At 33.7% G+C, this 19,819-nt stretch overlaps 3 protein-coding genes across 6 annotated transcripts; 2 read left to right on the top strand and 1 right to left on the bottom strand.

Moving 5' to 3' along the window:
- The first annotated feature begins 3,261 nt into the window (after positions 1–3,261).
- LOC102609721 (polygalacturonase At1g48100) lies at positions 3,262–6,024 on the top strand. Its single transcript, XM_006470239.3, has 6 exons — positions 3,262–3,719; positions 4,187–4,318; positions 4,423–4,644; positions 4,738–4,945; positions 5,085–5,275; positions 5,444–6,024. The coding sequence occupies exons 1-6, from the start codon at positions 3,441–3,443 to the stop codon at positions 5,831–5,833; spliced, it is 1,422 nt and encodes a 473-aa protein (XP_006470302.2). The 5' UTR covers positions 3,262–3,440; the 3' UTR covers positions 5,834–6,024.
- Positions 6,025–6,982: 958 nt separating this feature from the next.
- On the bottom strand, positions 6,983–10,528 carry LOC102610035 (peptide deformylase 1B, chloroplastic/mitochondrial). Of its 3 annotated transcripts, none has more exons than XM_006470241.3 (7): positions 10,278–10,528; positions 10,033–10,171; positions 9,649–9,841; positions 9,060–9,170; positions 8,336–8,398; positions 7,484–7,629; positions 6,983–7,404 (listed from the first exon to the last, which is right to left on the bottom strand). In XM_006470241.3, exons 1-6 carry the CDS (start codon positions 10,492–10,494, stop codon positions 7,528–7,530), a joined length of 825 nt encoding a protein of 274 aa, XP_006470304.2. In that variant the 5' UTR covers positions 10,495–10,528; the 3' UTR covers positions 6,983–7,404; positions 7,484–7,527. The 3 variants fall into 3 exon arrangements, with proteins under 3 accessions (XP_006470304.2, XP_006470305.2, XP_006470303.2); XM_006470242.3 differs by having other exon boundaries at positions 7,519–7,629; XM_006470240.3 differs by having other exon boundaries at positions 7,526–7,629.
- Positions 10,529–10,796: 268 nt separating this feature from the next.
- Positions 10,797–14,267, top strand: LOC102610747 (ADP-ribosylation factor 1). Of its 2 annotated transcripts, none has more exons than XM_006470243.4 (7): positions 10,797–10,955; positions 11,068–11,217; positions 11,336–11,406; positions 12,197–12,316; positions 13,083–13,201; positions 13,731–13,812; positions 14,048–14,267. In XM_006470243.4, exons 2-7 carry the CDS (start codon positions 11,070–11,072, stop codon positions 14,051–14,053), a joined length of 546 nt encoding a protein of 181 aa, XP_006470306.1. In that variant the 5' UTR covers positions 10,797–10,955; positions 11,068–11,069; the 3' UTR covers positions 14,054–14,267. The 2 variants fall into 2 exon arrangements, with proteins under 2 accessions (XP_006470306.1, XP_006470307.1); XM_006470244.4 differs by having other exon boundaries at positions 10,799–10,955; positions 11,064–11,217.
- The last annotated feature ends 5,552 nt before the right edge of the window (positions 14,268–19,819 follow it).

Here is a 19,819-nt window from a genome sequence, read left to right as displayed (position 1 = left end):
TTTAAAATATGAAATTCCATAGAAAATAATTATACATGTATTAACAAATATTTTATATTTTCAAAAAATTATTTTTATATTTTACTATTATCTAATTTAACCCCCGTTAAATTATTCTTCTAGATCCGCCACTGATTGGAGTCAGTATTTATTTTATTTTTTAGTTAATCACTGACTTTATCAAGTCAAAGATTCCTAATTGAAAAACTACTTATATATATATATATATATATATATGTAGATTTTGTTTTTTTTAATTAGATTCGGCCCCAAAACAAGGCATGATATCTGGAAAACTTACTTGACGGTTTTGTTAACGTACAAATACAGAACAAAATTCTCATGGAACTGTCACTGTCGCTGTCACAAGAATTTAATTTGGAAATTAATATAAAAAAATTATTTTAGCCTCTAATCAAAGATAGGGGCGCGGCTCGATTGATCACATTCTCGAGTAATTCTACTTGTCGTTTCTTATTTTGGATTCATTTTTCAAAGATTTTGCCATGTACTTCGCCGCTGTTAATGGATTTGTCAAGTAAACTTTATTTGTGCTTTTCCCCGGCGGCCATTAGTTTTAGAAATTTCCACAAAGACCTCATGCATCCTTTCTTCTTTTTTTACACTTTATGTTATCTCTGCGGCTAAAATAATAATAATAATAACAACGAAAATATATTGTTTAAAGGTAAGTAAATATGATATTTTCACATTGATAACGACGTTTTTACATGACCTACATTTCGGTTTGAGTTGGACACACAACACAAGCCAAATAGTGACAGAATCTTCCATGACGTTGGATGTATATTTTGCCCCACCAATTTAATGTTTCTTCTAAGTTTTAAAATAGAGCTCACTCTTTTTGTTTTTAAGCGGCCGCGACCAAATTTTATATGAAAATCACTTGATTCTTCCAATCGCGTTCAGGAAGATGAAACAGAAAATTAGTTTTTTTTTTATTATTAGAGTGTCTTCTAATAAGTTATTACCAATCCTGGCCATAATTTTAAGTTGCATGTTTTATTTTTACTAAATACTCAAATTTGACTTATGAGGAAGTATGAGTTAAAATTGATTTTCTCTACTCTTCTACTTTTTTTTCTTAATTTTTTTCTTTTAAAAGGTTTGGCATCTCAGCTAGCGTTTTCAAATCTTTAAATTAATGGATAATTGTTGCAAGAACTGGTAGTCTTATTTTCATGCTAGGAATTGGTCTAGGGGCAATGTATATGGCGCAGAGGAATGAAGATCAGTTTAGGCTATTTGGTCGACGTAACGGGGGTTTTATTTGAAAATTAGCTCATTTCTTTGAAAAGCTTACCTTTTGGCCCTTTATTTTTTTTTTCATTTTTTTCTCCCATTGACCTATTATTATAATTCCACCATTGACCTTAGATATATTAATAATCGAGTTGTTCCGTTGACTAGATTTGGATATTATAATTTTATTCTAGTAACGAGAAAAACATGTCCACATTATAAGAACATAAAAAATAAAAAATAAAAAACTTGTGTGATTGTATCCATCTACATTAGGTGCCAGAAATTTGATACAATAGGGGGTAGATTATATAGCATCACAATTTTTTATCATCATCATCAAAATTCTAACTTTCATTCAACACATGATATTGTTGAAATTTAATAATGGCTTACTTGCAACTTTTAGTGATTTACTAATTTATTTATTATAATGATACTTAGTCATAGGTTAAGGTTTTTAAAATGTTTTGTTATTTATCTTATGGCATAGATTGAATCCATTAGTTTGTTAGTACTTACTTAGTCATAGGTTAGGATTTTTTTAACGTCTCATTATTTATCTTATGGCATAGATTGAATCCATTAGTTTGTTAGTATTTAAAATCTTGAAGTTACTTATAATTTTAACTCTATTTTAGAGTTTGCAGATGTAGTTTATTGATGGATTTAGTCATGATGATAAATTCTTTAACAACTGAAAGAGAGATATGAGAAAACAAAAGTTAACATTAATTATCTTAATTTGATGAGAAAAAAATTAACAAATAAGAAAAACATAAGATAAATTATTTTGACATATAAATGATATATCTACATTTTTTAAAAAAGAAGAAAAGAACAAAGAAGGGACTAAGAAGAATAACATCTGTATTTTAAAAATTTAATAAACTTAAAGGAGCTTTCAGGACAATTAATGATAAATTGATTATTAAAATAATTTTTTTCTTTTTTTCTAAAGTCAGAAAGGGCTTCAGCTAGCTCCTTCTCGGCACCGTATGGCTCCGCCCTTAATTTATAACGTAAATTATTTTAGTCAAACTCAAACAATAAGCTAAATGGTTTCAAATCTTCCTACAAATTATATGGATTAGTAGTCAAATGTCACTATTGAGGGATTTTGCATGTTTAAAATTTGCATTTTAATCGTTATCTATATGTGTGGGCGATACTGATATTGCCAGTAAATATGCACATTCATCACACTACAAAGGAAAAGAAGGAAGCTGGCAACACGTTCTGTGAGAATAATAATTGCATGCACAAAAAACACATTTATTAAAATGAGTCATGACCATCTAATTCAAGAGGAAATCGATAAACACACGGCCCTTGCGTCGAAAATCAATTATGTATATATAAGTTTGATCACAAGAGACGTGCTTAATTGGTGCTTAGCCCCTCGTCATTAGAAGTATAAAATCAAAATCAAAATAGAACACACAAACACACACACACATGCAGCTACGATAGGTAGGGGAGAAAAAAATCAATCAGTTATCACAAATTAACATGGACGTGAGATAATCATAACCTGAGCCCACGATAAATAATTCACAAAAAAATGTTATCATTAATCAATTTCTCTTAATGACAATGTTCAATGGTAAATATGGTACGGACTAGATACCGCTACGTTATTTAATAAGAACTCCTTTTACGATGGTGTACGTATACTGGTCCAATTTGCAATACAACATTGTTTTGTTAATACCACATAAATCTCCATTTTATAAAATAAAGACATTCTTATTTACCCAACCCAAAAAAGAAAAAGAAAAAGAAAAATTGATGTAGATAATGAGTTTAACTTCTGAACATGATGGTGTTTAATTGACGGGTCAAGCAAGTTTACCTTTTAAGTTTTTTTGGGGGGGTCAATAAACTTAACTCGTATGCAATTAACGCGGCTGATTTTCATGAAATTAACAAGACAAAGGATTGATTGATTAATAACTTTTGGGAAAAACAGAAGCACATGATCGACAAGGACAGGTTCGCGACTGTTTTTATTTAGTCGTTTCTTCAACTGCCTATTACAGTTTGTACGTATACACTGAGCTCAATAGGTAAGCTCATTCGCCTATATATATCAACCCACTTATCTCCTTCATTTGCCACACCTCGAGTTAATCATAAGTATAGCAAACTCTCATTCATCTCTTTTACAAACGAAGATGGCGGCTGCTTGTAATAATCTTACGAGCCTTGCATTAGCAATTCTCACGGCATTCCTTCTGGGGTCTTCTAGTTTTGAAACATGCAGCGCTAGAGATCAAACCAAGCATTCGATACAAAGCAGCACAGCTCACGAGCCATCCCTCCAGGGACGCAAATTGTCAAAGTTCACGAGTTATGCTTATTCCGGAGCTCCGGAAGAAATGGCGACGAGCTCTGCTATTTTCAATGTGTTGAGCTACGGAGCCAAAGGTGACGGTCGCACGGATGACACAAAGGTGACATAAATTAACACTAATTAACCCTCTTATAAATAATTTTCTAGTTAATTGATTACACAGCGATATTCTATTACAAATCCGGATTTTACAAAATCCGAACGTCCGGACCTTAACATGAATTCCGGCGACGTTTATTATAGCAGCCGGCATATATAAGAAGAGAGAATAAGGCAATAAGCTGCTCTTATTGTTTAGAAGTGATCATTTTATAATATTGAGGAGCCTCGTGCATGTGAACGTGCGGAGCAGTCAATGACAATGACACTTGTATAAGAAAATATCTTGGCGGTCCCATCAAATCATACTAATACAGTAATATTAGTAAACTAATCAAGGTGAAATAACAAGCTAAGTGTCAATTACATTTAGATAACTAATTATAGCACGTTGTTGCAGCTTAATTATTTCATGAACCCGACTTAAACTTCCGGTCCAAAAAGGTAATTTGACATATAATTATGCAGGCATTTGAAGCAGCATGGGCAGCGGCTTGTAAGATAGAGGGAGCAACCATGGTGGTTCCATCTGGTTCCGTATTCCTTGTGGGACCCATTTCCTTCTCGGGCCCTACCTGTCAACCAAACATTTTATTTCAGGTAATTAATTATTAATTAATTTGCCCCATTAAGCTAACAAACTCATGCTATAATTATTTTCGTCCGCTAGAGCGAATTAATGAATGTCATAAAATTTCATTCAGTTGGATGGAAAGATCATAGCTCCTACAAATTCTGGAGCTTGGGGATCAGGTATTTTACAGTGGCTTGAGTTCTCGAAGCTTAAGGGGATTACACTGACAGGTAAGGGCATAATCGACGGACAAGGCTCCGTCTGGTGGCATGACGCGCCCTCCTCTTATGGTACTGCAGATGATTCAGCAAGCAGTGAGCTAAAAGGAAATATGCCGGGGACCAAGCCAACGGTGATTATCTTGTCAATAACAGTTCGTTTTCAGATTCTTGCAATGTTAGTCCAAACTAATCATTCCTGGTTAAATCTTTTACTATGTTTGCAGGCGCTGAGGTTCTATGGTAGCAGTGGCGTTACAGTTACCGGCATAACAATTCAAAACAGCCAGCAAACTCACCTCAAATTTGACGACTGCACAGCTGTACAGGTTTCAGACTTCACTGCTTCATCTCCGGGTGACAGCCCCAACACCGATGGGATCCACCTACAGAACTCGCAAGACGTGACCATTTACAGCAGTACTCTTGCTTGTGGTAATTCTAAAATCTACATCCCTGACTCAGACTAACTTCATCTTTTAATGATCAATTTGAGACATATAAGCTCAAGAAATGAATGCAGATCACAGGTACGTAAGTAACATGAATTCAAATTTGCTTCTGTATTACACAGGTGATGATTGTGTATCAATACAAACTGGATGTTCAAACATAGACGTACACAATGTGAACTGTGGTCCTGGACATGGAATAAGCATTGGAAGTCTGGGAAAAGATAACACCAACGCCTGTGTTTCGAAAATCACCGTCCGAGATGTCACGATGCATAACACAATGACAGGAGTCAGAATAAAGACATGGCAGGTATAAATTATAACTCAACATCACTATCATAACATAATAAGTAACGTAGTACAAACTACTAGAATCACGCTAGAACTATATCCATGCAATTCTATTTAGAAATCTCCAACTCACATTCTCCTGCTGGACTAACTAGTAACAAATTAATCTAACTGTTTTGGACTACAGGGTGGCTCAGGCTTAGTGCAGCAAGTCACGTTCTCAAACATTCAAGTCAACAACGTCAAATCTCCTATTGTAATTGACCAATACTATTGTGAAAAGAGCTCATGCCATAATGAATCTTCAGCTGTCCAAGTATCAAATATAGCCTACGTAAATATAAGAGGAACCTACACAGAACAGCCTGCGCACTTTGCCTGCAGTGATATCTTGCCATGCACTGGTATATCTCTAAGTACAGTAGCACTAAAACCGGTGCAGTCTGCAACGCAACCATTCTGTTGGGAGGCATATGGAGAGCTGAAAACTGCTACTGATCCTCCGATTAATTGTTTGCGGAGAGGCATGCCACCAAATGCTAAATCTCACCCTTACAGTGACTCCTGCCAAAACTAGCCTAGCTTCTTACTAGGGGTATGGTGGCTACACCAAAAGATAGATGATATCATGCTCTTGCCCTTATTAAAGTATAACCATGGAAATGCAAATGATGATGCCACTGGAAAATCCTCATAGTGCATATGAATTTTTGTTATGGATCCAGTAATTTCTATTCAGCAATTAATATAGCACTCTTAATTTCTCAATATAAACTAGAATCCTATGTCCTTCTGATAGATGTCAGACAAAAGAAGGTTAGCTGATATGCCATAAGACAAATCTCTAAAATACATTTAATTTCTCTACGGATTATATGAGCGTCATTTACAAAGTTGCAGAAATAGTTCAATAGCATAAACACATACAATCGTATCCAAGCTTCAAGAGTAGATCTTGCAGAGAACAATCAATATGAGCAAAAAAAATTGGTAAGCCGAAAGTAACTGAGGGGCACACAGGACAGTAACAAACTAATGTAGGACCAATGACATGTTCTGCATGACACGTCTCTTGTTAATAACTTGAAAAAGTGACAAAATAAGTACCAAAGGAAGTGATAACCAGACAGACTCCAGCAATTCAGATTTTAACTTTTCCTTTTATAAACCGAGATTTTCTTTTTCAGGAAGTGGGAGATAATAAAAGAACAAGAAAAAAATATCTCCTAAGATAAATAAACACAACAAACCAAAAATCAAAAGCAAAACAGGATACATAGGGTTGCCCAATATATATCATCAGCAACGCAAAACTCAACCTAACCTACCATGAGATATAGGAAAAAATTACTTGAACAGAAGTTCTTATTCAATGTTCCCCATTTGATAAAAACAAAAAAGTTTTTAACATTCTGAGACTCCTAATTGTCAATCAAGAAATGAAATTACCCCTTGAAAAAGTAAATAAAATTATATTAAATGAGTGATTTTGACTGTCTGCTTGACAGACCTTTTGCCAGTTAAGATCAATCTTATGTTACTAGCAGGGGGCCTTTTTTTGGCTCTCTTCACTCAACTAGCCTTGATTGGCGGATGGAAGTACAAAGGTTGAGCCTGGGGACAGCAATTATGGAAGATCAAAAGTAGGAACGCATTAAAAATGCATAAAAAAAGCACATGGGTGCCATGAACTAAATCTATTGTTACGTCACACCTAGGGCCTGAATTTGTAAAAGAGTTAATAGGGCAAATGCTAACATTAAATCAGTACATATATTTAATGTGCATAAAAAATGTAAAAGAAAAAAAAAATGTCATTGCCATGCTACAGATACATAAGATAAATACATTCTATTCTTTAAATAGTAAAATTGCTGATATAGTCATATAGAAGAAAGCAAATAACCAAGACGAGGGGAACAAGGAGAATGATGATCCACTTTGTCATCATTTGCCAATAAAATGATTGACTTTAATCTTTTCAGTACCAGCAGCGGCTAGTTCCTAAGACGTATGCATAATCACAAAGAGATCTGATGTTGATGACTTCTGTTGCACCTACAATTCCTTGGCAAAGGGTTCTGTCCATGATCGCTCAGCAAGCACGTGTATGGAATATGTTCAATCACCTGCCAAATCACACCTATCCTGTACAACAAGAATCACCAAAAGATATCAAAATCGAAGGATAAATTTAGGTAGCAGTGAATACCAATAGTTAATTTATATTTTAAGTGAAGAATGAGGCATCTGAAGAAGCGCATTTTACATCTAGGATTTTCCAAAACCAACAGCAGCTTTCCTCCTTTTACGTGCTTCTATCTTTTCAGGGCTTTGAAGTCCAGTCTTATCCTCATATTTCTTTTCTAAGGCCTGCAGATATCAGATCTGTATTAAGCAAGTATATATATTTCCCTTTATCTATACAAAGTCAGGACAGAATGCTATACACAGATGTTTCCATATTTCAATGTATCCAACAGATGAGAAACAGCAAAAACCTCAAGAAACAAATGACTTTGTATCAATTGTTAATAAGATATCTTAACTCTGTTCTGCAGAACCCATCTCCACAAATTTACAGACATATCAGATCATGCTTCAGCGATAGGCTAAAAGTTTTTCAGGTCAACATCTATGCCTCACTTCTTAGGCAAGGTAGCCCACTCATAACAAGGGTAAGCAACGTTAGAGTAGTACAGTAGACTACTCTTCTATAATGTGTTGAGGTTTTTGAAGATGAACAAAATAAATGCAGTGTGTTTCTGTTTGGCTTGTTTTGCACTGCAAGTTATTCAGATAAAATATGGGCAGTTTTCAAGCACATAGACTCTTTTGCAAACCTAAACCTCTAAACTCTTGTCATCCAAACATAACGCAGCTTAATTGTGAGCAACTAGTGAATACACACAAAAGGGAGATGAATTTTTGCAAACATCCGGTGTTTTATTCCCCCCGACATACGGAAAATATTAACTGATAAAAGAAATGGGAATTTTTCTCATTTGTTCAAAATAGAACAAAAACTGTAGACATGCAATAAAAAAAATACGAAAAAAGTACACATGATTCTACTCACCTCTAACTGTTCCTGAATACTGTCAAGAACATCATCAGTCATTCTCTCAAAGAAAAGAATCCCCTGCAGAATTATGAGCCACTTCAGCAAAAAGTACTTCAGATGATCCAGAAAACTGGAGCTTACAAAAAATAAAAAATAAAAAGCTCATAGACAACTAAATGACCATCAGCTGGAAGCTTCTTCAGTCCATGAGCGTTACTTTCATTGTTGGGCATAATCTTGCCATGTAGGAAAAGAGAATTTGAGGAGGTATCTCATAAATATGTTGGCCAAAGAATTAGGTGTATTTATTTATTTATCTTTTAATGGAGGCCAATGAACTCTTATGCTATGCTAGAAACTATTTTATATATATAGGGTACTAGCAATCAAATGGAACCATTTCAAAGAAAAACACGAGTGGTGCATTGTGGGTATGCTTATACAGCTATGCGGACCAAAAGACCAATGCAAGATAGCAATTACGAAAAAAATTGAGCGCTCCCAGATAATCCATGTCAAACATACTGATACAGAATAAAAACTCATAAATCATAAACTTTATGTATATTCATACAGTATTCTGCAATTTGTAATGAATTCAATTTACTGTATCTATAATCAAGACCGTATGAATCAGGTAACTTAAAGAGCTACACAATTGTTCCAACAATGTATGAAGGCATACTTCATTCGTTCATGAAAGCAGTTAAACACTGAGCTTATATCAAAGAACAAAAACCTGCAAATGATCAAATTCATGCTGGAACACCCGTGCAGGAAGATCTGACAAGCTGACTGAGAACCTTGCACCATTAATGTCCCGTGCATCAATTTTCACAGATTCTGGTCTCTGCAAATAGAACAATGAGAAAAACTCTAAATTGGAATCATAATAGTAACAAACCAACAACAACGACCCTAGAATCCTAACTTGAGTTAAAAACAGTTTCTTTGAAAATTAAATCTTCCAATATAAGAGTCTTCTCTACTTAACCTCAAAAGAATTCAATAAAGAACCTTTTGTATTTCCTCTCATAGAATTCCAACTAGCATACAAGTAAGACCAACAACCACGGAGAAAACAAAAAAGTAAAGATAAGCAGGAATGGATACAACAGACAATAAACTGCCCTGACTCCAAACTCGATGTTTGTTAACTGTTTCTTAAAAAACCCCTTTTCAAAGGATCCAGCTTAACTTCAGCTTAAAATTTTTACAGTAGAAATGAGCAGGGAATTCAATGTAACCATATCTGTAGATGTATTCAAACGCAACTAGCATTTGAAATAGATAAGTAACAGGAGAAAAAATGTGGCATTTGGTTATACCTCTACGTCAGCATGGATTCCAGGAAAGGATAGGCAACCTTCTTCATAAGGGATCATTTTGTTCGAATACTTGTTAACCCTTGGATTTACAAGAACAATTTCCTCCCCTTCACCGCGCTCACCAACTGGATTAAACACCATAAGTTGAACGTTGATTCCCACTTGCGGCGCTGAGAGCCCAATACCATCAGTTCTGTTAACAAGCAAGCCAAAAAACAATTGTTCACAATCCTGTAAATTTCGAGGATTTTTAATAAGCAATATAAACAATTTTAAGCAAAATAGCATGGCAACAATTTCGAGCTAAGTAAATTCAACAAAAATAACCACAATGTTCAAGTCATTTTTGAAAAAAAATACAAAAAAAAAAAAAAGAAATCTCACTTGTACATAACGTCGAACATCTCGTCAACTAACTTCTTCAAGTTGTAGTCGAATGTATCAATTCTCTTGTTTTTCGCTCTCAATATCGGGTCCGGATACTCCACAATTTTTAGTGGCCGTTCAAAACGAAGATTAGCAGCTTAAAAAAAAATTAATCAGCTTAAACTCAGATTACGAAAAAAAAAATGAAATAAGAAAAACAGAGAAAATAAAATTTGAGGGTGTGGATTAAGAGGTCTGCTTACGGGAAGCAACTGAGTCTTCTTTGGTTGAGAAGCCGTAGCGGCGTTTGGCCTGGGTGAGAAGTGGAAGGTTGGTCCTGTTCGGGGAGGAAAAGAGCCGAGCGGTCGAGTAGAGTCGGTTGAACCGGAGGAGTTTCGTGGAGAGAGCTGTTTGGTTAATGAGAACGGGAAAGAGTGCGTGTGACAAAGAAGATGAGCAAAGCCGAGTCCCACAAGCCATGGCCCTTTTTTCGGTTTTCGTCCATGCGAACGAAGCGCAAATATCAAACGTGTGGTCGTAGTGTTTTTGGGAAATTTACATAAACTTCCCAATTGTTTTCCTTTTTACATAAATGCCACACTTCAAGTTCCCATAATTCCATGAACCAAATGTTTCCCATTTTTCACAAATATACCAACTTAAATTTTTTCTACTTTTATTCTGATTTTTAAGTCGAAAACAACAATAGGAGGACGTGTAGAGGTATGGATGATTATTCATCAAACTCTCCGGGGTAATAATGTAAATATTGTTAAAAGTTGGACTCTCCAAGTCATTTAGCCGAAACGAAAGAATAGTTAAAACGAGAGGAGAGCCCAGCTTCGTCCTTCCGCAAACCATTTTGAATTCGACAAAGCTCTTTCTCTTGACTTGACCATCAACGGCAAAATCTAAATCCATCACAAGTTAATTAACAACAGGTAGATCCGTCGGTTCGAAAAATCAATTAGATTCATTTCATTAATTCTAATATTCCTTTTTTTTTCCAACAAAATCGTTTTAATTGATGTGTAATTTCGATTTGTAAGCCAGAGATGGGATTGACGTTCACGAAGCTGTTTAGTCGGTTATTTGCGAAGAAGGAGATGCGAATTCTGATGGTGGGTCTCGACGCCGCCGGTAAGACCACTATTTTGTACAAGCTTAAGCTCGGTGAGATCGTCACCACCATCCCTACAATCGGTCAGTTTCTTACTCCTAGATCGCTCTTCTATTTATTGATTTTATCAATATGGCGTCGTTTTAGTGTGGCATTTCTGTTGTTAACTTTATGCATAAGGATTGTTTTTTTCTTTTTCAGGTTTTAATGTGGAGACGGTTGAATACAAGAACATTAGCTTCACGGTTTGGGATGTCGGAGGTCAGGACAAGGTAAGCATGCATCTGGAATTTGAATTCATATTTTTCCCAAATAGAATTATTTAGTTGAGAGTGACAATTTGGATCTTGAATAATTGCCAAGATAGGTGAAAGGTGTTGTTTCTATACTCTGTGCGACAACATACGAAGACCCTGGGGAATGAATCATCTCTGATACTTAACTATTGAAATTTTAAATTCTAATCTCTGTTTCTCTTTGTAAAATGAACAATAAGAAGGGTGTGAACCTCTTTGCAAGGCTTCTATATTGGTTTTGGTATTTATTTTCTAGGTTTACTACCCATTTGGGAATTGCATGTTGGTCCATAATTATATGACAAATAATTTTATCAGTAAATTTAGTGATAAAGAAGCAGAAGATTAGGTAGAAGATTAGACAACATTATTGTTGAATGCTCCATGTCTATTTAGTTTTTGTCTTTCATTTTCTTTTTCATGTAATAAATATGCATTTGACCAGAGTCACCAGATGTTCATTTTTACACTCTATACTTTTAGAGACTTTTCCTTGAGAAGAAATTCAAAACTTATTAAAATTTGCAATCATCTCTGTGAAATAGCTCATAGCTTCCTGGAATATAATACCGAAGAAGAAGTAATTATCCTACTATTGGTTTGATTCCAGGGAGAGCATTGCATTTCCAAATGTTCCTACATGGGTAAATAATTGTGGACTTATTGTAGATGCGTAATGTTTTTTGGGGATAGCCAAAATGAGTCATTTTTGTAGTAATACGTGCCTCATCATTTTGTGACAAATGTAGCTTTCTTTCGAATGTAGATCCGTCCATTGTGGAGGCACTATTTTCAGAACACTCAGGGCCTCATTTTTGTGGTGGATAGCAATGACAGGGATAGAGTAGTTGAGGCAAGGGATGAGTTGCACCGAATGTTGAATGAGGTATGCAGCCACTTTAAATGCCATTTCATGGAGGCTTTAAATTCTGCTGAGACAGTTTTCTTTATTATTCTGTGTATGTAAATATTTAGAAAATAAAAAATTGCTGTATTTTTCTGATGCTATTACTTCAGATCCATTGATATTTAACTGTGTTTCCTGTAGTCTTTGTTAAATTGACTGGCCTTAAAGTGTTTGAATTTTATGCTTACTTATGTAACCCTTAGTTTGCTGAGATAATTACTATAACCCTTGCTGTTGATTCTGTGTGGTATTCTTCCCCGTAGTTGCATTTTTTCCTCTTGGAAATCTGTGCACTGGACCAATGTATAACTGAAACAAAATATTCCTTGTATTCCCATTAAAACAGTTGGAACGCCGTTATACTTTAGTCATTCCTTCCACCTTTATTATTGGTTTGTTTGTTTCTCAAAAGGTAAGACTAGTGGTTAACTTAGATGGATTTTGAGTAAAACTGTTTTCCTTGCAACCATGCAGCTGATACGCTAACTTTGGCTGTCTGTTTGATCTCTTTTGGTCTTTTGGTATTCTTGCCAGGATTAGTTGGCGCTGTAATAGTAACTGTTTGACAATCCTTTTGTTGACTTATGTATTTATGGTTTAGTTCGCCATCTCTCTTTCTCTGCTTGCCATGGCTGGTTCTGCCAGCTTTTTGCGTTTTTAGTTTTGTCTAAATATGCAGCAATTGTGTTTGGTCGAGTATGAGAAAAGGGATTCAATATTAGAATATTTTTCATCTTGGTGTCAGGATGAATTGAGGGATGCTGTTCTGCTTGTATTTGCTAACAAACAAGATCTTCCGAATGCAATGAATGCTGCAGAAATAACTGACAAGCTCGGTCTTCATTCTCTTCGCCAGCGACACTGGTACAATAATCATTCTGGTTTTAATATTTGACACTCTCTCAAGTTGCACACTTTTCGCAAGTGTTTGTTCACGAACACGTCTTATATATTGAGATTGTTTCATTCAGTCAGATAACTAGGACTGTGATAGCCAGGCCTAATAACCAAGTAGATTTTGTCTGCTTTAGGCATCATGAGCATGCTACAGATTTATTTTTGGACCTCACACAAGCATCCTTCCTCCAAGACATGTTGACCTAGTTAGCGAACACAAATCTCTTAAGCTAGTCCATATTTTACTTGGCTACCAATGGGGGATATGACACGGACAACATGGCAAATTGCTGATAAAACTGAAAGTTATTAGTCTTCTGCGAAGACAAAATTTAAAATTGGTTGGCACTTCAAAGGTTAAGAAATGCAGAATATATATATCTATATATATATAAATCAAACTTGAGACAACTAAAATTTGGGCACCTAAGAAATTCAAATCGATTTGTTATTAGAGTTGACATTCTGCTGATGTGATAATTGTTGTTTGTTGCAGGTATATCCAGAGCACATGTGCAACCTCTGGAGAGGGTCTTTACGAAGGGTTGGATTGGCTTTCCAACAACATCGCTAGCAAGGTTAGTTCATTGACAAGCTCTGAATCATAATCTGAAAGAAATTAGGAAATCTACTGAAGCTACCAGGCCATAGCATTAAGTTATACAATGATATATCATGCATAGTTGTTACTGCCTGAAGAACTGCTCTTACAAATTTTAACAGTTCACATAAAAAGAAGTTGGCTTCCAATTTATCACAAAAATTACTATGATGGAATGATTTTTCTGTTTGCTAACCTCGCTTTTTTTGCAGGCTTGAATGAAGCAGTGAAGATTCTGGCTCCTCTTTTAGATTTCGTTATGGCTTATACCTATTCTAGGTATTCTGAAGAAGATAGTTTCCCTTTTGTTCAGTCACTTCTATAACAGCATAATGTTTGTTGAAAATCTACTGCTATGTGAAGTATGGATTTTGTATAATCCTACATAACTATTAAGATGATGATGCATCTGTTCGGAAATGGTTGTTTCGATACCATGGCTTCACATAAGTGTCGTTTTGATAGGCATATAATTTTGTAAGTTCTTATTAATTTTGCTGCCATTTGAATTCGACACTTTGAAATTTCTGACCCCTCTTCGGCTCGCCATAAGAGGTCTCGAACTTCAGAATGAATCACTCAATATTTCCCAGACCGTTAGGGTTAGAATTTCGGAAAACAAGAGGCTTATTTGCTGTTCAATCGCTCTAGATTCTGAACTTCAAGATCAAATCGCTCAGCCTAGGAAAATGTCAAAATGGGGCTCATTCACTGTACGGCACTCATTTAGTCATTTAATTAGGAGTTGCTTTTGATTAAGTATCCCCCCATAACTTCAAAATTTTAAAAAATATATCCTACCCTACCAAACCATGCTACGTAAATATCCCAAAATTAAGATTTAAAAGAATCAAAAGTACCACCAAGTTTTGTAGACAAAAATTGGATAAAGTTAGTCCAGCCGAGAAAGCCGAGTTAAGGGCTTTCATGGTCGAGTAAGTACAACTAAGATTGAATATGGTTGACCGAGAAAGTCAAGTCATGATAACTCTGACCACTTTTGTATTATCTCAGTTTCATGCATTGTTAGATATAACGCCTGCTTGAAGTGTCGAGTAAGTCCACTTTTATCATATATATTTTCTATTAGGGTTTACTTATGTTGGAGATGCTTCAACGTAGAATAATTTTTAAAATCGTTAGATGCATGTTATTATAATTGTTTTAGATTTTAGAAGATGAATCTACGCTGAAGCTGCTTCAACGTAACAGCAGCTTTTTTAGTAATCACATTATACTTAAAAAAATTTAAATACAATAAATGTGTATGGTGCTACATTGTGTACCATCACCAACTTACCATCAAACAATTAGACTTTGAGGCAGATCAGAGGTGTTTTGGGGGGGGGCAATGTTGGGAAAAATCTAATACTAAAAACATTGTGGGGTGTAGGGATGGCAAAAATCCCCACGGAGACAGGTACCTTCGGGGATTTTTCCCATTTGGGGAGGGTATGAGGATAATTTCATACCCAATTTCTTATTTGGGGAAGGGACGGTGACATTTTTTTACTCAATTTCTTATTCGGGGAAGGGACGGGGATGAGGTGGAATCCCCATCCCCTACCCATTTCCCCGTTTTAATTTTTAATTTTATTTTAATTTTTTAAAATTACTAGTAAATAAATAATAAAATTTAAATTATAAAATTATAAATATTGGCAAAAATAAAAAATATCAAAATATTTATATTATTAAACTTTTAGGCCTAATTAACTAATTAAAGTCCTAAATTTTTATTTAGAACATTAAAAAGAAAGAGTAGATTCTATTAGCCCAAAAATTTTTTAATTTTAATATTCTTTAAATATTTTAAACTTAAATCTATTTTTTATTTATTTTTAGATGTTATAATTGCCCACAGCGAATCACAATTTTAATAACTAATCTAATCTAATCTAATATTTGCTCTTGATTTGCTCCGATTTAACTATTGTGTTGTAAAGGGAATAGTCCACATTTATAAAGTGCCCACGCCACTATTGAAAAAGTTAATTTTGAATCTAAATTCAATTTTATTTGTAACAATTTTGTATTAGACTATTAATTTATTCATGATAGTTTGTAAAAGAAGTTTGTATCTCTTGCATTCTGCGTTACTTACTAATTTAATGTATGTGACTTTTGTAATGGATATTAATGTAAGATATATTTCGAACTTTATTTTTATTTGAATTTTTTATTTTAATATGATTAACTCAAAATCGAAAAAAAAAATACATTAGTTATTCGGGGATCGGAGACCCATGGGGATCCCCTGTTATTATTCAGGGAGGGGATGAGCATTCTCTCAAGTAATTCTGACGGGGATAGTGAGGGAACGGGGACATATGTAAAATATCGGGGATAGGTACGGGGAGATTGGTCCCCTCCCCATTGCCATCCCTAGTGGGGTGAGTAAGTAATTAATAACAATAAATCTATCTGTATTAAGAAAAATTATTATCCTAAGTCACAAGAAAGGCCGCGTCACTTAAAGAAAGGGTGGATTTTTTTTCAATTGGTTACTTCTTCTAATTTGGACAAGCACCAAAGATTTGACCGCAATTGAAAACAAAACTTCTTCTGGTAATTATTTTGAGTCAATTTAATTAAAGATTTAAGTTAATATCGATTGTCATGTAATGATCCCATGCAATATGCATGAATGATCCATGCATGATGAAATTGATGATCATTCATGCTTTAGCCGTCAGACGTAATTAATTGAGAAAAAAAAAATTATCGATAAAACCTCTACTGTTTGTCTAAATTTATCCTTTTCCCCTTTATATATTAAAACTATCACAATCTCTCATGTAGTTAAAAAACTGAAAACTTTTAACATTTTTTTGTCTTTTACTATTTTAACACTATAAATGTTTACTGACTCATAGTGGATTTCACTAAGTTACATGTAAAATAGAAAAAAAAAGACAGAAAAAGAAAAAAAGGTTGAATGCCACCAACTTTTTAACAATGGAGTTTTTAATAGGTTTTGAAACATGAGGAACAGTGATTAATTTTTAAAATTATGGGTGGTTTATGATATTTTCATTAGTTGCTTCTATGATTCGACACAATATTGTTCAACTTCGATCAATTAGTGTGTGTGTGTGTATGACATATAATTAATTTATTTTAATCTCATAAAATCATTATATGAGTTGTCTTAACTAAGGATAGTTGGATACAGCTTAATCAATAGGGATCCCGCTACGTTACGTTAATCGTAACGTACATCCACACACAGCAATAGTTCTTATGATAGGATCTGCTACTATTACTGTGTGTGACGTATGTTACGATTAACCTAACATACCACCAGCCAATCAATAGATGATTATATATTAGCCACAAACTGTACATGTAGTTTGGAATGTGTCATTTCAGTAATCATAAAGATCATAATGAAAAGAACAGAGATCATTGGTCACCTTCACATGCCCTTGCCCTTATCCTTGCTCTTTCTGTCATTGATAGACATCATGAAGCATTTTTAGCCACTTAATTTTTATCATTAATGGTCATAATTACTTCCAACTTTTTATTCTATTTATAAACAAAGGAAAACAACTTACCTTAAAAACGTGATGTTTTGTACAATTTGGTTTAATGACACTATAAACTAATAAGTGGTTCTAAACGAAAATGAAAGATATTTCTCAAATATAAAAAAATACAAATTTTATTTTGTTAGATATTTTATTTTATTATATATATATATCCGCAAGAAAATTTCATACAAACGGAGTTAAAAGACATAAAACACAAAACAAGAAATAATGCATTTGAAATTCATATTTTTCTTATCTTATAGTTTCGTGTCCATTTTAATTTTATGAAGATGTCCGCCTGTGACTCACTACTATCATCACAGAAAAAACAACTGAATCTAAAGAGATTAAAATGTAAATAATCATTTTTATCTTTGCTTCATAGTTGTTTTCTCTCCAGTTTCATATTTAAAGTTGTAGTTTTCAAGTAGTTTTCTTTAACTAGATACTCAAGTTCAAGTCCTAGAAGTAGAAGAGATAAAGCTAAAAAAAATTAATTTAATTTTGCCCACCCTCCTATCATTTTAGAAGAAAAAAATCACAAAAATTACATCTTAAATTAGAGGCATAATAAACATAATTAGAAATCATAAGAAAACATATTTTAAGAAGTGGGCTTAGGCCCTAAAGCTCCACTTGTATGAGATTGGGAGAAGATTTTGTGTAAGTAGACAATAGACTAGATCGGACTCTAATAAATCAAATTAATAATATTGTAGAAAAATAAGTTTAAACCACAATTGAATAATAATGTATAGGTGTTAAAAGATTTCTGATTTGTTAGGCAAGTTTAAATTAAGAAATAATAATATTATTTTTATAAAATCAATGGTTATGTTATGGATTCTTTTTTTTTTCTTTGGAGAAATATGTTATGGATTCTTAGAAAAAGAGAAACGAGATTAATTTCTAGAATTTCTCTAAGGTCGCATTTGTTTCTAGCCACCAAACGGTTTTGCTAACATTATTAGTAAAGAGTCCATAAAACTTTTAACATGAAGTGTCAAAATTGAATGTGATGGGATTGTAAAGTTAATGAAGAGATTTTTGTGTTCAAATGAGTGGTTAATAATACCAGTTTCAATTAGGCATAAGTCTTGGTATTAATAAGACTGTTTTGGTCTTGGTATCCATAAGCATGGGTCCAAAGCATGTTATTTTGTCCCTTCATTGTACTCTCTTCTTTAGCCTTTCTACCGGAGTCCCGACTTTTTAAGACCTAACTTGAAAATTAAGTTCTTACTCTTATTCTTTTCATTATACATTTATACTAAGATCACAGCTGCAAATATATAACTTATTCAACAGTTATTTGATAAAGAACATATACTTGTACTAATTTTTGCAAAAATACTATTTAAATTAACGCTAGAACAGGAGTCCAACAATGAAAATATCCATCTGTTTTGTGAGCAACATCTATTTTTCCCACCTTCAAAGAATTAAAAAATCGTTTTCCAAGTTTCTGATGGTATCAGTCTGAACGAATGTCGGATGCTCAGTGATCTGCTATTTCTTTTAATGCAAATCTACACAAATAATGGCTGAAGTATATTTACACCAAATTTCAGTTAGGCTGGTATAGCCACGAAAGTAAGTGTTCTTGGTTAGGGATGTCTTCTTTCTTTGGGATATTTTCATGAAACTAAAATCTCTGAGGTATGCCATAATATAAATGTTAACCATTCATGTTTTTGTTTTTGTATCTTAATGATTATTTCCGAGGGCAGTTGACGTTATTTCCGACTGTAATTCTGTTTAAAATAGATTTTTTTTCTTCAACATTGGAAATTATGTTTTTTTTTTTACTTAATACGACGACGGTTGATGGTATGAATTTCTTAGAAATAACTTTTTTCAAGGACATTTATGTATTTTCGAAGTTATTCGCCCTTGAAAATAATCGTTTTTCTTGTAGTGGTAATTATGATATATTAGTACTATTTAGTAATTAGCTATTGGCTACTTATGTTGTTATTTTTTTAAACAAACAGTTATGCTTTAGTTTAATATAAGCTTTTATTATAATTTTTGAAATGGACAAATACATAATTTGATTAAATTAAGGTCAGAACCAATAATGAAATATGAATTTTTAAATTAATTATTTTTTCAAAAATTAATAGAGGATTAAGTATCAACGGAAATTCATTTTAATGTTAAGAGATCCCCAAACTCAGCCCTCAAATGATTGTAGAGAGGAGATAGGGTCATTATGGGGGTGTTAGCTTAAATTTGGTATGGGGAGGTCTATGCCAAATATTTATCAGGAGTTGATAACTGCCAAAGCAAAAACCAAATCCTAGTTTCAATGGTTACTATTTAAATATTTAATTAATTTTTATTTTAACTTAAGAAATCTTATCAACTAAATTAGTTCGCACCCACACTCATATTATTTATTCATCATTACGTAAAATTTCAAGAATTATGCTAAATTATGGGGCT

Source organism: Citrus sinensis, chromosome 2 (genome assembly GCF_022201045.2).
Source record: "Citrus sinensis cultivar Valencia sweet orange chromosome 2, DVS_A1.0, whole genome shotgun sequence".
Taxonomy (NCBI): Eukaryota; Viridiplantae; Streptophyta; class Magnoliopsida; order Sapindales; family Rutaceae; genus Citrus; species Citrus sinensis.
Note: the sequence above shows the minus strand (reverse complement) of the source record. Positions and strands in the feature narration are given on the sequence as shown.

What these genes read in the sequence shown, in the direction of transcription:
- LOC102609721 (XM_006470239.3), top strand. Translation starts at nt 3,441, where the DNA reads ATGGCGGCTGCTTGTAATAATCTTACGAGCCTTGCATTAGCAATTCTC. An exon ending in GTCGCACGGATGACACAAAG is followed by an intron (nt 3,720 to 4,186) that starts GTGACATAAATT and finishes ATAATTATGCAG; the next exon opens with GCATTTGAAGCAGCATGGGC. An exon ending in AACCAAACATTTTATTTCAG is followed by an intron (nt 4,319 to 4,422) that starts GTAATTAATTAT and finishes AATTTCATTCAG; the next exon opens with TTGGATGGAAAGATCATAGC.
- LOC102610747 (XM_006470243.4), top strand. Translation starts at nt 11,070, where the DNA reads ATGGGATTGACGTTCACGAAGCTGTTTAGTCGGTTATTTGCGAAGAAG. An exon ending in CACCACCATCCCTACAATCG is followed by an intron (nt 11,218 to 11,335) that starts GTCAGTTTCTTA and finishes TTTCTTTTTCAG; the next exon opens with GTTTTAATGTGGAGACGGTT. An exon ending in TCTCTTCGCCAGCGACACTG is followed by an intron (nt 13,202 to 13,730) that starts GTACAATAATCA and finishes TGTTTGTTGCAG; the next exon opens with GTATATCCAGAGCACATGTG.
- LOC102610035 (XM_006470241.3), bottom strand. Translation starts at nt 10,494, where the DNA reads ATGGCTTGTGGGACTCGGCTTTGCTCATCTTCTTTGTCACACGCACTC. An exon ending in AGAAGACTCAGTTGCTTCCC is followed by an intron (nt 10,172 to 10,277) that starts GTAAGCAGACCT and finishes TTTTTTTTTAAG; the next exon opens with CTGCTAATCTTCGTTTTGAA. An exon ending in GAATCCATGCTGACGTAGAG is followed by an intron (nt 9,171 to 9,648) that starts GTATAACCAAAT and finishes TTCTATTTGCAG; the next exon opens with AGACCAGAATCTGTGAAAAT.